The sequence below is a fragment of the Passer domesticus genome, chromosome 6, assembly GCF_036417665.1.
Source record: "Passer domesticus isolate bPasDom1 chromosome 6, bPasDom1.hap1, whole genome shotgun sequence".
NCBI lineage: Eukaryota > Metazoa > Chordata > Aves > Passeriformes > Passeridae > Passer > Passer domesticus.
Genome location: NC_087479.1, coordinates 1877687 through 1894382, shown reverse-complemented (window position 1 = coordinate 1894382; position 16696 = coordinate 1877687). Strand labels below are relative to the sequence as shown.

Below are 16696 nucleotides of genomic sequence, written 5' to 3'. Positions count from 1 at the left end.
TGAGGGGAAATTTATCTGGATTTGGGTGATGAGTGGGTGAAGGGAATGGTGTTCTCTGGAGCAGGGGGGAAAACTGCCTCCAGAGAGGGAGAGAAACTCCTTCCAGGTATGGAGAGAAACTGCTGGCAGGTAGGAAAACATCCTCCAGAGAGGGGGGAAACTGCCTCGAGGCTGGGAGAAAAACATCCTCCAGCTGGGGAGGAAAACAGGCTCCAGGCTGAGAGAAAAATTGCCTCGGGGTGGGGAGAAGAGTTTGCAGAAAACAGGCTCCAAGCAGGGAGAAGAAAAGCCTCCAAGTAAGGAGAGAAATCCCTTCCAGGTAAGAAAACAGTCTCCAAACAGGGAGCTGAAGAGGATTCAGATAAGGATGGGAAGAGGCACAGGTCTCCAGGAGGCTCCAGGTAGGGAGAGCCACATCCTCCAGGTGGGGAGGAAATCTGCCTCCAGGCAGGGTAAAACACAGCCTGCAGGCAGGGAAATGCATCCAGGGAGGGAGAACAGCTCCTGGGAGGGAGGGGAAGAGCTTTCACAAAAACTGCTTCCAGGCAGGGAGATATCCTCTGGGAGGGAAATATAATTTAGGAAGGGAAATATCCTCTGAGCAGGGAAATCACCTCTAGGTAGAGGAATATCCTTTAGGAAGGGAAATATCCTCCAGGTAGGGAATTATCATTTGGGCAGGGAAATATCCTTTAGGTAAGGAAATCTCCTTTGGGCAGGGAAATCACCTGTAGGTAGGGAAATATCCCCCAGGTAAGGAAATATCATTTGGGCAGGGAAATATCCTCCAGGTAAGGAAATATCCTCCAGGCAGGGAAATCTCTTGGCAAGGAAATATTCCCTAGGTAAGGAAATCTCCTCCCTAGGTAAGGAAATATCCTCTAGGTAAAGAAACATCCCCTCGGTAAGGAAATATTCCCTAGGTAAGGAAATATCCCCTGGGCAGGGGAAACATCCCCTAGGTAAGGAATTATCCCCTTGGTAAGGAAACTTCCTCCAGTTTAGGAACTCTCCTCCGGGCAGGGAAATCTCCTCTCCCCTAGGTAAGGAAACATCCCTGGGTAAGGAATTATCCCTATTAAGCAAATCTACCCCAGTTCAGGATCTCTGCCCCGGTTCAGGAATTCTCTCCCCCACTTCATGAATTCTTCCCCGGTTCAGGATCTTTCCCCCAGTTCAGCATCTCTCTCAGTTCAGGATCTCTCTTCCCGGTTCAGGAATTCTCCCACAGCCCAGGATCTCTCCCGGTTCAGGAATTCTCTCCCGTTCCCGGCTCTCTCTCCCCAATCCCGGCTCTCTCTCTCTCCCCAATCCCGGCTCTCTCTCTCTCCCCAATCCCGGCTCTCTCTCTCTCTCCCCAATCCCGGCTCTCTCTCTCTCCCCAATCCCGGCTCTCTCTCTCTCCCCAATCCCGGCTCTCTCTCTCTCTCCCCAATCCCGGCTCTCTCTCTCTCCCCAATCCCGGCTCTCTCTCTCTCCCCAATCCCGGCTCTCTCTCTCTCCCCAATCCCGGCTCTCTCTCTCTCCCCAATCCCGGCTCTCTCTCTCTCCCCAATCCCGGCTCTCTCTCTCCCCAGTCCCGGCTCTCTCTCTCTCCCCAATCCCGGCTCTCTCTCTCCCCAATCCCGGCTCTCTCTCTCTCCCCAATCCCGGCTCTCTCTCTCCCCAATCCCGGCTCTCTCTCTCTCTCCCCAATCCCGGCTCTCTCTCTCTCCCCAATCCCGGCTCTCTCTCTCTCCCCAATCCCGGCTCTCTCTCTCTCCCCAATCCCGGCTCTCTCTCTCCCCAGTCCCGGCTCTCTCTCTCTCCCCAATCCCGGCTCTCTCTCTCCCCAATCCCGGCTCTCTCTCTCTCCCCAATCCCGGCTCTCTCTCTCCCCAATCCCGGCTCTCTCTCTCTCCCCAATCCCGGCTCTCTCTCTCTCCCCAATCCCGGCTCTCTCTCTCCCCAATCCCGGCTCTCTCTCTCCCCAATCCCGGCTCTCTCTCTCTCCCCAATCCCGGCTCTCTCTCTCTCCCCAGTCCCGGCTCTCTCTCTCTCCCCAATCCCGGCTCTCTCTCTCCCCAATCCCAGCTCTCTCTCCCCAATCCCGGCTCTCTCTCTCTCTCCCCAATCCCGGCTCTCTCTCTCTCCCCAATCCCGGCTCTCTCTCTCTCTCCCCAATCCCGTCTCTCTCTCTCCCCAATCCCGGCTCTCTCTCTCTCCCCAATCCCGGCTCTCTCTCTCCCCAATCCCGGCTCTCTCTCTCCCCAATCCCGGCTCTCTCTCCCCAATCCCGGCTCTCTCTCTCTCCCCAATCCCGGCTCTCTCTCTCCCCAATCCCGGCTCTCTCTCTCCCCAATCCCGGCTCTCTCTCCCCAATCCCGGCTCTCTCTCTCTCCCCAATCCCGGCTCTCTCTCTCCCCAATCCCGGCTCTCTCTCTCCCCAGTCAATCCCGGCTCTCTCTCTCCCCAATCCCGGCTCTCTCTCTCCCGTTCCCGGCTCTCTCTCTCCCCAATCCCGGCTCTCTCTCTCCCCAATCCCGGCTCTCTCTCTCCCCAATCCCGGCTCTCTCTCTCCCGTTCCCGGCTCTCTCTCTCCCCAATCCCGGCTCTCTCTCTCCCCAATCCCGGCTCTCTCTCTCCCCAATCCCGGCTCTCTCTCTCCCCAATCCCGGCTCTCTCTCTCCCCAATCCCGGCTCTCTCTCTCTCTCCCCAATCCCGGCTCTCTCTCTCTCCCCAATCCCGGCTCTCTCTCTCTCTCCCCAATCCCGGCTCTCTCTCTCTCCCCAATCCCGGCTCTCTCTCTCTCCAATCCCGGCTCTCTCTCTCTCTCCCCAATCCCGGCTCTCTCTCTCTCCCCAATCCCGGCTCTCTCTCTCTCTCCCCAATCCCGGCTCTCTCTCTCTCCCCAATCCCGGCTCTCTCTCTCTCCCCAATCCCGGCTCTCTCTCTCCCCAATCCCGGCTCTCTCTCTCCCGTTCCCGGCTCTCTCTCTCCCGTTCCCGGCTCTCTCTCTCCCCAATCCCGGCTCTCTCTCTCCCCAATCCCGGCTCTCTCTCTCTCTCCCCAATCCCGGCTCTCTCTCTCTCCCCAATCCCGGCTCTCTCTCTCCCCAATCCCGGCTCTCTCTCTCTCTCCCCAATCCCGTCTCTCTCTCTCCCCAATCCCGGCTCTCTCTCTCTCCCCAATCCCGGCTCTCTCTCCCCAATCCCGGCTCTCTCTCCCCAATCCCGGCTCTCTCTCTCTCCCCAATCCCGGCTCTCTCTCTCCCCAATCCCGGCTCTCTCTCTCCCCAATCCCGGCTCTCTCTCTCCCCAATCCCGGCTCTCTCTCTCTCTCCCCAATCCCGTCTCTCTCTCTCCCCAATGCCGGCTCTCTCTCTCTCCCCAATCCCGGCTCTCTCTCTCTCCCCAATCCCGGCTCTCTCTCTCTCCCCAATCCCGGCTCTCTCTCTCTCTCCCCAATCCCGTCTCTCTCTCTCCCCAATCCCGGCTCTCTCTCTCTCCCCAATCCCGGCTCTCTCTCTCCCCAATCCCGGCTCTCTCTCTCTCTCCCCAATCCCGGCTCTCTCTCTCCCCAATCCCGTCTCTCTCTCTCCCCAATCCCGGCTCTCTCTCTCTCCCCAATCCCGGCTCTCTCTCTCCCCAATCCCGGCTCTCTCTCTCTCTCCCCAATCCCGGCTCTCTCTCTCTCCCCAATCCCGGCTCTCTCTCTCCCCAATCCCGGCTCTCTCTCTCCCCAATCCCGGCTCTCTCTCTCTCCCCAATCCCGGCTCTCTCTCTCCCCAATCCCGGCTCTCTCTCCCCCCAATCCCAGCTCTCTCTCTCCCCAATCCCAGCTCTCTCTCTCCCGTTCCCAGCTCTCTCTCTCTCTCCCGTTCCCGCTCGCTGCCCGCGGTTCCGGGCGCTGCCCGCAGGGGGCGCGCGGGGCGGGCGGCGCAGGCGCGCAGGGCGGCGGCCGCGGGCGGCGGCGGCAGCGGGGCCGCAGCGAGCGGGGCCCGGCCCGGCCCGTCCCGACCCCCGCCCGGCGCCTCCCCGAGCGGCCCCGCCGAGCCCCGAGCGGCCCCGCCGAGCCATGGCGGCCCGGCCGGGCGGGTGAGCAGCGACCCCGCGGCGGCCCGGCCGGCGCCGATGCGGAGCGGCCGCCATGCAGCCGCCGCCGCAGCCCTACGAGTTCCTGGGCGAGGAGAACGGCCCGAAATGGCGCGGCCTCTTCGTGCCCGCCCTGCGCAAGGTCAGTCCCGGCGCCGAGCGGCGGCACCTGCTCGCGGCCGGGCCCCGCGCTCCGGGCAGGTGCGGCCCCGGCAGGGCCCCGAGCCCCGCCGCTCCCTCAGGAGCGGGATCCGCACCGGCGCCGCTGCTCCGGCACCTGCGCTCGCTGCAGTTCCCTCTCCGCTGTAACCGCGGCTCTCGCTCCCAGGGGGTGGTATCCCAGGCTGGATTGGCTTGGAGGGGGTCCTAAATGTCATCTCCTTACAACTGCCTGCCGTGGCAGGGACACCTTCCACTGTCCCAGGGAGCTCCAAGCCCTGTCCAGCCTGGCCTTGGGCACTGCCAGGGACCCAGGGCAGCCACAGCTGCTCTGGGCACCCTGATAGCATTGCTGATGTGCAGGGGAATGGCATCCTTCATCCCTTCCTTTATCCCTTCCTTCATCCCTTCATCCCCTCCTTCACCCCTTCCTTCATGCTTTCCTTCACCCCTTCCTTTATCCCATCCTTCATCCCTTCATCCCTTCCTTCATCTCTCCTTCACCCCCTCCTTCACCCCTTCCTTCATCCTGTCCTTCATCCCTTCACCCCTTCCTTCACCCTTTCCTTTATCCTTTCCTTCATGTCTCCTTCACCCCTTCCTTTATCTCTTCCTTCATGTCTCCTTCACCCCTTCCTTTATCTCTTCCTTCATCTCTCCTTCTCCCCTTCCCTCTCCCCCTCCCCATGGTTTCTCCTGCCGCCTCCCCAGGCTCTTTCCCGAGCGCGTTCCTTCCCGCGCTGTTCCCTGTGCTCAGGTGACGCCTGTGGCAGCAGCCACCTGTGGTGCAGGGAGCAGCCACCCTGTGACACATCTGCCCTGCACAGCCGAGACAGGGAAACCCACAGGAGGCGAATCCCTGCTTTTGGGATGTGTTTGCACAGCAGGGAAGCTCCAGCCCACCCCCCTCTCCACCCCCAGTGGTGTAAAAACAGGATAAATTGAGGCTGGAGGGAGCAGTGCCCTGCTGTGTGTCATGTACGAAAGGTGAGGATTATTCCATGATTCTGACCATCACTGTCTGCTGATCTGCATCCCTGGTGCTGCCATACAAATACTTTAGGCAATGATGAAGTATTTGTCTCTTTTTCTCCTGATAAGAGATGTAGTGATGCTGTTGGATAATGATTCCCCGTTGTTTTTTTTTTTTAATAGCATAAAAGATTTGCATTTGTTTGGGGTGCCTAAGTGGTCTTGTGGCTGGCATAGAAACCACTAATTGCCTGTGTGAAGAATCGTGGATTTTGTGCTCTTTACCCTAAAATCTGCTCATGGAAGCTGCTTTCCAGTGTCTTAGAGAAGGCCAGGCTGTTCTTTTCCTGATCTCTGCAACCTGACCTGAAGCAGCCCCTGAGCACCAACAGCATCTGCCCAAACGTGAGGTGCAGCTGCAGAAAGATTCCCTTAAAATTTAGAGGTGCTTTCATCATCCTAAAACACAAATGCAGCAAAAGTTGTTGGGTTCATGCTGCTTTACCAATTATTTCAATTTGTGCATTTGGTTTTGGTGAGAAAAGCAGCAATTTCAGCTTTCTGAAGCAGAGGAAATGGAGTTGTGATGGCAGTGAGTGCCTGTAAAAATGTGTGTTTGCTTATAGCCAGGTTTTTTCTCCCTGGGAAAGTTCCTTGTGTGCAGGACCCACCCTGGAGCATGAGGCAATCTGGCTGTAATGTGCATTTCTGGTGTGAACTCACAGTATCAGTGAGTCAACCCAAAATTGTATCATTGTCAGGCTGCTGGGGAAGCACTCTCGGTGTTAACACGTTCAAAAGATCCTCTTCAAAACCAGCCCTGGAGATCTTAAAATGAGCAGGAATTATCCAAAACAACTATTCCATTATTTGTAGGGGAGCTGAAGAACTGGCATTGAATCCAGAGTGTGAAAACCTCAAATTTTCTGTTAATTTCCCAATTCATGAAACATCACCACTGCTGTTTGCAGGTAGTTCAAAATCCACCTGTTGGCCAGGTGAGATGTGATTTTTCCCAGCAGGTTGCTTTGTGATGAAATCTCTAAAGAAAGTTTAGTATTTTTTAGTTAAACACCTGGAATAGAGGTTCTTTTTTAACTCTTAAGTTGTGTTTTTAATATCCTGGGCATTATTTCCCATTCCTGAAGCTTTTCCTTTAAATGAGCACTTCTTGAAGGAGAGAAACAGAGAGCAGAAGCAGAAAAAGAAGATAAATTCTGGTTCTCTTTGTGCACATTAAAGTGTGAAAAAGATTTAATTCTAAAATGCACAAAGATGTGGAGCTGGGTAAGGGGCCCATGCAGTTCACCAGCAATAAAGAATATTTTATTGCTTGGGTTTTAACTCCAGAACATGCTTTAAAGAGCTCCAGTCTCTTTATTATGCACTCAGTAAGTTTAAGGTAACTTCTTTTTATCAAACCACTTTTAAATTCTTGCTTTACTTTTAATTCTGCGCAGTGGACACTTAAAAATGGTAAAACACATCAGTTCTTACTTTAATACATGAAAAACGATGAGAGTCTGTCTTTTGAGCAATACTTTATATGCATTTATAGTCTTTAAGATTAGTAGAGAGTGCCAAATTTTACCTTAGGGTGGGAGTCTTTAGGAGAAACCCAAAGCTAAATGGTAAAACATCTTTAAACCAGATTTTATATATTTCTATGCTCACATTCCTTTAAATGCTCCCCATTTGCACTGGCACCTGGGGATCTTGGAGGTTGGCAAAGTAGAAGCAGTTTGGTGTGTTTGCCTCTGTTCCAGCTGGGAGATGGACAAGCACATCCTTGCTCTGAAACACTTCATTTTCTGCTGCTGTGCTGGGAATGTAAGCAGGGAGCGAGGGTAATTCAATATAAAATAATTTCACAGTAAATGAATCAGAAGAAAACATTATTTTGATGTGATCACTGAGGTTCAGTGACTTGAGCTGCTGTTTGGAGCAGGTAAATCACCTCAAACAGATCCTGATAAAGGCTTTTAACCTGGCAGCTGGGTTTGGGGTTTGGTTTTAGGTTTATTTTTTTGTTTTCTTGTTTGTTTTTTGGTGTTTGGGTTGGTTTTGCTTTGTTTGGCCTTTGTTGGGGGAGATGTCAAATGGTGAAACCCTTTTCTAAAGCTGCATTTTGGGTTTGGGACCACATTTCCTAGCACAGATCCAGTGCCACCGCTTGTTCTTGCTGAATTCCTGATGGAACTTCCCAGAGGTGAATTATTTTAGAGGTTGAGACTGGGATTTCAGTCCTGTGGGAATTATTGAATGGGATTCCAGTCCTGTATTAATTATTTTGCAGGTTGAAACTGGGATTCCTGTCCTGTGTGAATTATTGGATGGGATTCCAGTCCTGTGGGAATTCCAGAGGCAGCAGCTGAGTTTGTCACTCCCTCCAGCCCACTGGAGGTGCCAATTTTAATATCCTGGATGTGAGTTGCATAAAAGGTTTTTGGGAATTGTAGTTGAAAAATTCACTTGTACCAAATACCTTCCATTGGTACCTGGAATAAATTTCTGTTCCTTTTATTTTCTTTTCCTGATCTCTCTGCAGTCTGACCTGAAGCAGCCCCTTAGCACCAACCAGCATCTGCCCAAATGTGAAGTGCATCTGCAAAAAGATTCCTTTGGAACAGATTTTTAAAATAAACCCCATAGGTGACCCCATAGGATTAGAGTGTATTTTTGAAAATAGTGAGGAGTGTGAGGAATTTATAGCTGTGGATTTATTCACCTTAAAGTATTATAGTTTTTCCTGAGCTTATATTTTACAAGGGACAGGACCCAGGGAATGGCTCCCACTGCCAGAGGCAGGGATGGGTGGGACATTGGGAATTTGGGCTGGAATTGCCAGAGCAGCTGTGGCTGCCCCTGGATCCCTGGCAGTGCCCAAGGCCAGGCTGGACACTGGGACACCCTGGGACAGTGGAAATGTCCCTGCCATGGCAGGGTGGCACTGGATGTGTTTAAATCCAACCCAAAGCATTCCAGGATTCCATAATTAGGATTTATGTCCACTGGCCAATTCAGAATGCATTTCTGTAAACAAGAGCTGTGTGTTCAGCTGCTTTGCTCTTTGATTTTTCTAAACAAAGTTCAGGAGGTCTCCCAGGGATTCTCCTTTTGGGTTTTCTCTGTGATCCACACACAGTTAAAGCCACAGCTCTGCAGGCACCACATGTTGGGATAATCCTGGCTCTGGGCACTATTTGCATTTTCTAAAACAATTCCACCATTGCTCTGGACCACTCATCAAATTTCTAGAGCATGACTAAAGGGTTTATTCTTAGCAAGTGTTGCATAGACAGATATAAAGGACCATTTTGAGGACTTTTTTTGAGTTTACATTAGTTCAGTGCTTCTGTATTTTCAATTTTCAGTTTCTCTGTTGTGATGTGTGAGGTTGGGGTTGAGGTCAGGAGGTGCAGGGGTGTCCAGCTTTAGTCCATGTTTTCCATGGCAGGATCAGGCTCCCCTTGGGTTACAATTATTTAATGTATTTTAGCCTCCATTATAATATTATTTAAAGCAGTCTAATTTCGTTAGCATCCATTATTATTTAATACATTATAATTCCAACAGGAAAGTTGCTTCTTATGAAGTTTTAAAATAAATAGTTACATTTAGGTTTGAAATCTCTCAGGTCATTTAGCTTCTCAGAAATACATTTACATTTAGCTTCTCAGAAATACATTTACTTGAGCTCAGAAGCCTGGACCTTTGCAGACCTGCAGTTGCTCCAAACATGAATTTGAGTGACCTGGGCTAGTGGAAGGTGTCCCTGCCCACGGCAGGGATTTGGAATTTGATGGGTTTGAAGATCCATTCCATCCCAAACCAGTCTGGGATTCCATGGATGCGTCATGCTGGAACCAGAAGGGGCTGGCCCTTTTATTTTAATCTCGTTATTTTAATGTTGTTTTTTTTTTCATTTTTACAAAGTTCCTGACACAGGAATCTGTGGTTGGCAAACAGCAACAGGAGAGTTGTGAGCTGAAGGTGGATTTTAGATCCCAGGTGTTCAGTGGAACTCTGGGATTTCATTTGGCAGCTCCAGCAGAAGGAACACTTCCTACCTGTGTTGTTCGAGTGGAAATGGGAATTAGTGTTTGCCTTGGCTTGGGGAGCAGGCACAGGAATTAAAAACCACCAGAGCTGTTGGCTGCTGTGATTCACCTCAGTGTGGAGCCTTTGGGCTCCAGTCCCAATCCCAATCCCAATCCCAATCCCAATGGTGTGTGCTGTTCCCATCTTCTCCTCCCGCCTCACCTCCTGCAGTGCCTCCTGTCCAGCTCCTCCTACTCCCCCTGGGTTCCAGCTCTGTCTTTGCACAGTGCAGCCCTTATCTAATCAGTTCCAGAGGAGCTGTGGAGTCTGGGATTTGCTTTTCTAATTACCTCACTGATTGCCTCTGTGCCAGCCTTTCCCATCAGTGCTTCCTGAGGGTTACTCATGTGGAAAACCTGCCTTTCCTGGATCCATGTGCCTGCTCTCCTGAGTTTTCATGTCATCTCAATGACCACTGGGTTCATGGGGAGATGACTCTGAGGGCCTTCCCTGTCTCCACATTATAGGAATTCTGCCCTGTGAGGGTGTGAGGCCCTGGCACAGGGTGCCCAGAGCAGCTGGGGCTGCCCCTGGATCCCTGGAGTGTCCAAGGCCAGGCTGGGCAGGGCTGGGAGCAGCCTGGAATGGTGGAAGGTGTCCCTGCCATGGCACAGGGTTGGAATGAGATGGGATTTGAGCTCCTTTCCAGCCCAAACCATCCTGGGATTCAAATTGCAGGTTGGAATAATTCAATCTGCCTCACTGAACCGTGCTCCTTGGGAAGGGTGGGATGTGAAAAGTGGGGAGAGGGACTCCCTAAATGCTGAATTCAGAGCCCAGAGCAGCTCTCAGCTCCCTGTGCAAGAGTTCTGGGAGAACTGGGAGCTGTCAGCATTCCCTGGAATCTGAAATGCAGGGAGCTCTCAGGGCTTTGGGCCTGTGAGACAAAGCTCAGAATTAAACCCAGGATTTGATCTGAGGCTTTGGAAAAGGCTCCCAAACTGAGGTGCCAGAAGGGAGAATGTGGATTTGTGGTTTAAAGCAGAGACACGTTAAGAAGAAAAAGTTTAGAGTTTTAGAGTTTAAGATACAGAAATAAAAGTAGTTCCGGAGGTGAACAAGGAGTTTAGGATGCAGCACTGTGGGTTTGTGTGCCATAACATGAGTGGCTAAGGAAGCTCACACTGTAGCATGGGTCCATGAGATGAAATATTTAAGGATTGGGTGAAAACCATAAATATCCTTGGGCGAAAAACATAAATATCCTTGTTGGCAGTGTTTTATTATCAATAAGTCCTTAAAAAGTCTTGTAACTGAGGGTCTTGTGACCTTCTGAGGCATGCAGTGCAGATGTGAGCTGAACTCACCCTTCCTGTACAAGATAAGAAAATAAACCACATCATCTAAAAAACTCAGAGGTCCCATCTCTAACTCATTCAGAACTCCTCAGAAATCCCCCTAAGTGTTGATTCAGGTGAGGGCACAGCCACCTCGTGGTGTTTCCCTCCCCTGTCACAGCCAGAGGCTGTGCTGGGCTCCCTCAGGCTTCATCTCAATTTTAACAAAGCATTTTATGGCTGGATCAAACCCCAACACTTCATTTTCCATCAGGTTGGAAGATTAAAATGTATGGATATAATTTGTGAGCATGTGAACAAACCCACTTTTAGCTTCTCCTTGACTCTGTATGAAAGAAAACAACAGTTAATTGGAGAAACACACAAATTATTCTATTTGTGTCATTATTAATGTGGGTTGTTTTTTTTTTGTTGGTTTTTTTTTGTTTGTTTTTTTGTTTTGTTGTTTTTTTGGTTTTTTTTTTTTTTTTGGTTTTTTTTTCTGTAGGCACCAAGCAGTTTTCCCAGGAGATTTTAGGACAGTCTTTGATGCTGTTTCAGAGTCAGATCCTGTCTGTAGCACCCATCATTCCTGCTTTAATTCACCCTCCCCTCCACTAGAATATACTGTGGGAGAAGATTATTTAAATAGCTAAAGATGGAAAAAAATCACATTTAACCAAGATGGTGGTGTAAGATGATTTTTTAATACCCCTGTGCAGTCAGTGGAGGGATAATTTTATTTTGCTAACCATGCTTCCAATTTTTTACAGTAAAAAAAGCCAAATGCTGTATGTAGATAAAAATTCTTTTACTTAAGAGGCTGCTTCATGCTGTTCCTCTCTCAGCATGTTTTAGTCTGATTTAAGAAAGACAGGCCAGCCAGAAATTGCTGTACTGGAAATAAATTAAGAAATCAGTGTGGTTATTTTTAAAAGTCAACAATGCATTTTTATTGGGGATTTCTCTTCAAGTATTTAAATCTTTGTGATTCTTTCTAAAGTATAATGCTTGAAAATTGGGAATATCACTGCTGTCCTCTTTCAATGAATAATGGAGCCTTTAAGTTGCTCCATTTGGTTCCCTTCTTCCTCTGGAGCATCATCCAGATGAGGGATTAAAAATGCCTTTGGAGCAGATGTTTTGTGTTTCTCATGGTCAGAGTTATCTTCAGGAGAGAAAAGATAAGAAGAAATAAAACCACTGATTTTAAATTAAAAAAATTTTAAAAATTTAAATTCAAAACTTCCTGTTCTGAAATCTCAGTTAATAGTAGAATTCCATTTTCTGAAAATATAGTTTTGAATATGAGTACAAAACTGAGATATTTTTACCAAATATTTCAGGAAGATGAATCCATGTTTTTGTGGTGGAATGTGCTGCCTGCAGTCTCAATGTGCACGTCATGGATTTGGGAATTTTCTGTTCTTGGGGTTTTTTTAAATGAAAAATCTCTTGTTTTGCTCATGTGCTCACTGTGGAACAGCTGGAGCTTTCTGGATGTGTTTCCACTGTCAAAATAATCTAAGTAAAATATATATTTAGGTGTTGTAGCCAAGCTGTTGGTTTGTCTCAAGAAAGGCTGAAAAGAACTTCCTTGCAGGTCTCTGTTTTTCTCTATTTTTTCCCTCAGCTTTTTGTCATTTCAAATGGAACCCTTTGAGATAATTTCTTTTCTGCTCTGGACTTCTGGATTTCTTCAAGTCTGAGATCCAAAATTCCTGTGAATTCAAAATCCTGAATTCAGTCCTGAATTCAGTATTAATCCTCCCATTATGTTGGTTAAAAAATACTAAATGAGATAATTTTGTTTCTAGTTTTAATACCATTTATCTCCATGAAAAGTTTTCATCCTCATCATTTCTGAACAGACTCCTTGCTCTGAGGATTAATATCTCACTGAGAAGGAATTTTGAGGAGAAGCTTTTGAGGATTTTCATCAAATGCACATTGGCGGGGTGGGAGAATAGGGAAAAGCTGAGGAGAAGAGAAGGAGCAGTTTAGGAATTTGAATGTAAAATAAAATGATGTCCCCCAGAAAGGCCTTAAGGCCAGGTTTAAATGCCACTCTTGCACCTGTTGTTTAATTTCTTTTCATTGGAACAACTTGGACTAAACCTGTGTAAATGACACTAAAAATTAGTTAGTTCTGCTAATCCTAATCTCCCTTTAATGACTCCAGACACTCTGCTGTTTCATAGGTAAAATAGGTAAAAAATCTGTTTTCTGTGCTCCCTTCTGCTCAGCTATGTGCAGCAGAGCTCTGGCTCATCAGTGCAGCACCTTGTGGGTTTTAAAGAGTATTTTGACCCTTAAAAGAAGCAATTACCAGACAGAATTCAGCCTGGGTAGCTCTGGTTTGTTCCATGCCAGTTTATGTAATTGTGCTCGGATATTTCAGTGTGAAGCAGAGATCAGTGCATGTCCCCTCTGTGAGTGCCATCCCCAGGAACTCCTCCTGCTTTTTTCCATCCATTGAGTGTTGATCAGGCTCTCCTTGCTTTTCCAGTCCTCTCAGTCAGGGTTTGGGCAGTTCTCTAAAGAATAAATGTTGTCTCCTTGACCCAGTGGCATCTGATTTGATCAGCTGGTGCACAGCTTTTATTACAGCGTTTTTGTTTTGCTCTGCAAAGCACTGTCTTGAAATGAAATTGGTTTTTCCTTCTCAGCATTTATGTCAAAATGACTTCTCTGAAAGCCAGGGAGCGCAGAAGCACCTCTGGGACCTTTCAGGATGCTGCAGACTCATTTCAAGAGGCAGCTGAGCTTCTAAATCCTCTGGGGAGAGTTGTCTCAACCAGGAGATGTTGGGCTTTGTTGTTGGTTTTGCTCCTTTTGAAGGAAAATTGACTCCAGGTCTTAGAGAGGGCCATGGAAATGATTTGGGGGATGGAACAGAAATGGGGGAAGGCTGGGGGTGTTTGGGATGCTCATCCTGGAGGAGAAAGATCCAGGGAGAGCTCAGAGCCCCTGGCAGGGCCTGAAGGGGCTCCAGGAGAGCTGGAGAGGGACTGGGGACAAGGCATGGAGGGACAGGAGCCAGGGAATGGCTCCCACTGCCAGAGGGCAGGGATGGGTGGGAGATTGGGAATTCCTGGCTGTGGCTGCCCTGGATCCCTGGCAGTGCCCAAGGCCAGGTTGGACGCTGGGGCTGGAGCAGCCTGGGACAGTGGGAGGTGTCCCTGCCATGGCAGGGGTGGGATGGGATGGTGTTAAAGGTCCCTTCTAATCCAGGCCATTCCAGATTCCATGATTTGTGTTCCTGAAATGCAGCTGAGATTCCCTGTCACTGTTTAAGGGGGCTTTGTGCTCCTCTGCTGCTCCTCAGCCTTGCTGGACATCCATGTGCTCTCAAGAACGTTTAGGGGAGTGTGGCATGAGCTGTTCAGGCCTGGGATCTGAAGTCAGGTACAAATAAAATCATTTTTTGTGCAGTGAAGTCTGAAATAAGTGAGTGAAGGGAGGAGAACTGTGCAGTCTGATCAGGGAATGGGAGTTCCCATCTTCTCCTGATCTTCCTCCTCTCCTGCCTGTTCCTGTTCTTGTCAGTTCTCTGGAGCATCGTTAAGGGTTCACTGCAGGGCCACAGAATTCCACTGGATTTCCTTGCTGGGTGCTGCTCTTGCTGTGGTGCTGCTCTCTGAGACACGTGGCAGGACCTTAACCCAGCACTTCCTGCTTTGCCATTGTTTTGGGAATTAAACTCTCATGCTCAGGAAGAACACTGAATGCCCTGGCTATTGTTGAAAACCTGCTGTCTTAAGGAGGAGTTTTCAAGGAGTGGGTTTGGTTTTCTTGAGGATTTTTTCTTTCTTTCAGGCTCTAGTGTCAGTTGTGTAAAGCAGAGATTCGTGTTTGAGGCACAGAAGGCAAAATTACATTTACAGGGCTATAAAATTACTTTATAACAAGGCTGGGCAGCTGGATTCAAGCTCACAGAGGACAGGGTTAGATGGGAAATTAGGAATTCTTGGCTGGGAGGATGGGGAGGCCCTGGAATGGAATTCCCAGAGAAGCTGTGGCTGTCCCTGTATCCCTGAAGTGTCCAAGGCCAGGCTGGACAGGGCTTGCAGCAGCATGGGATAGTGGAAGTTGTCCCTGCCCAGGACAGGAGAACTTGAAGGTCTTTCAAACCCAGACCATTCTGGGATTCTCCTTCATTTGGAGGAAGCCCTCAGAGCTCCCCAGTGTTTGGGATCTGCTCCCTGAGCTTTGGAAGGGGATGTACCTTTTTTTCAGAGCATCAGAATCCAACCTCAAAAAAGATGTTTCTGTCTTGTCCCAAGGAGCTGCCACCCCATTTGTCCTGTGAATACCTATGTGAGTCTGTCATATGACATTTTGGAGGTGATTTGCATGGAATTTATATGGGGAGAGGAGGGAATTTCCCTGGATTGTCTTCCTTACAAATCTTTTGGCTATAGTTTGAGATCTAGTGAGCACTTTCCTGATTGAGAGGCTGCCAGGGAAAACTGAGTATGGAGACCAACCCCTGAGTGCTTTTTTTTTTCTTTTTAAGGGGGGGTGGTTTGACTGGGGGGATTTTTAGTAGCAAAAGAGCCCTGCTGACCCAGGATGAGTTAATTGTAGCCCTTTCTGTGTGGGCACATGCTGAGTTTGCCTGTGTTGAGTTGTCTGGTCTAGTTTAGCCAGGGAAACCCAAGCTGGGATTAATCTCCATGAAGTGAGATAAAAGGAATTATCCTGCCTTGCCTTGGAGAGAGGTGGGAGGCAGCTTTTCCTTGCTGTTCCCTGGTGGCTGTGTGCTGCCCTCAGGCAGAGCTGCTGCTGCAGCAGTGGCTCCATCCCTCACTCCTGGTGAGGGCTGGAACGTCAGTGCCCTTACTCATCCAGGGCATGAGTAACTCCAGATACCCACAGGGGTGGTTTCACTCCAGGGCTGGCAGAAATCTGCCTTGGCTTGACACTCCTCCCCGCCACAATGGCAAAACACAGAGTTTGGAGTTCCACGGAGGTGCTGGCTTGGCAGGAATAGGAATTACCACCTTAACTCCAGAGGAACACTTGTGAGAAATATGAAAAGCGTGTGGGTTTGCAGCACTGCCATTCAGAGCTATCCTGCTTTTGCTGGGATTCGTTTTTAGTGAAAAAAAAATTCTAATTGTTTTGCATTCCATTGGCCAGGTGCAGCAGCAGGTTCACCCCAACCTGTCAGCAAAGGAGGATTCCCTGTACTACATAGAGGAGCTGATCCTGCAGCTGCTGCACAAGCTGTGCATCGCCCAGCCGCGCACCGTGCAGGACGTGGAGGTACCGTGGGGCTGCAGAAACAGCCTTTGCTCTGCAATTCCTGACTTTGTTTGGGGTGTTTTGGGCAGGCTGGAAGCCCAGAGCTTCCTGACAGCACTTTGTGGCTGTCCCTGGATCCCTGGCAGTGCCCAAGGCCGGGCTGGATGGGTTTGGAGCAGCCTGGGATAGTGGAAGGTGTCCCGTGGCAGGGATTGGAGCTGGATGAGCTTTAAGGCCCCTTCCAACCCAAACTATTCTGGGATTCTCTGATTATATTTAGATTTTTAAAATTAATTTAACTGGAAACACTTTTTTTTTTACCCAGTGCTTCAGGATAGAAATTGTGGGAATTTTTCCTTTCAGTAATATTTTAATAAATGGAAAATGCTTCCAAGGATTTTCTGCTGTTGAATGCACAATGAATTTAAGAATTTTTCCTACTTTTTTTGCATCAATATGCAAGAAAAAAAAATTAAATATTTCAATGAAAGGTTAGTGTTATCAGGCCTGGATTGTGCAGCTGAGGGAATAGAGTTGGATGTTCCTGGGACTTTATTGGGCTCACTGAGGCTCTTGTATTATTGCAGCTGTCAGTTTTTGTGTCATCATTCCAAAATGAGGGTTTAATGGAGTCTGGAGGCAGAAAATGCTTCCACGTGGCTGTGCCCCAATAGAGCTTTGTAGAACATTAATTTTACATCAGTCTGTAGGTCCAGAATTTTCAGCCTCATCCAGAATGGTGTCTTTGTATGGGATAACTTCTCTATGTCTGTTGTGGAAAATAAAAGAATTACATATATATGTATATAAAACATATATATGTTACACATTATAAATTATGTGTGTGTTACAATTATTATATG

General features: G+C 48.9%; 1 protein-coding gene across 1 annotated transcript in view; it reads left to right on the top strand.

Moving 5' to 3' along the window:
- The first annotated feature begins 3953 nt into the window (after nucleotides 1-3953).
- The window catches only part of SOS2 (SOS Ras/Rho guanine nucleotide exchange factor 2), a 47313-nt gene continuing 34570 nt past the window's right edge, over nucleotides 3954-16696 (top strand). The window contains exons 1-2 of the mRNA XM_064422790.1: nucleotides 3954-4216; nucleotides 15729-15854. Coding sequence (XP_064278860.1) covers nucleotides 4130-4216; nucleotides 15729-15854 — 213 coding nt within the window. The 5' untranslated portion in view covers nucleotides 3954-4129. The remainder of the gene's footprint in view (nucleotides 4217-15728; nucleotides 15855-16696) is intronic.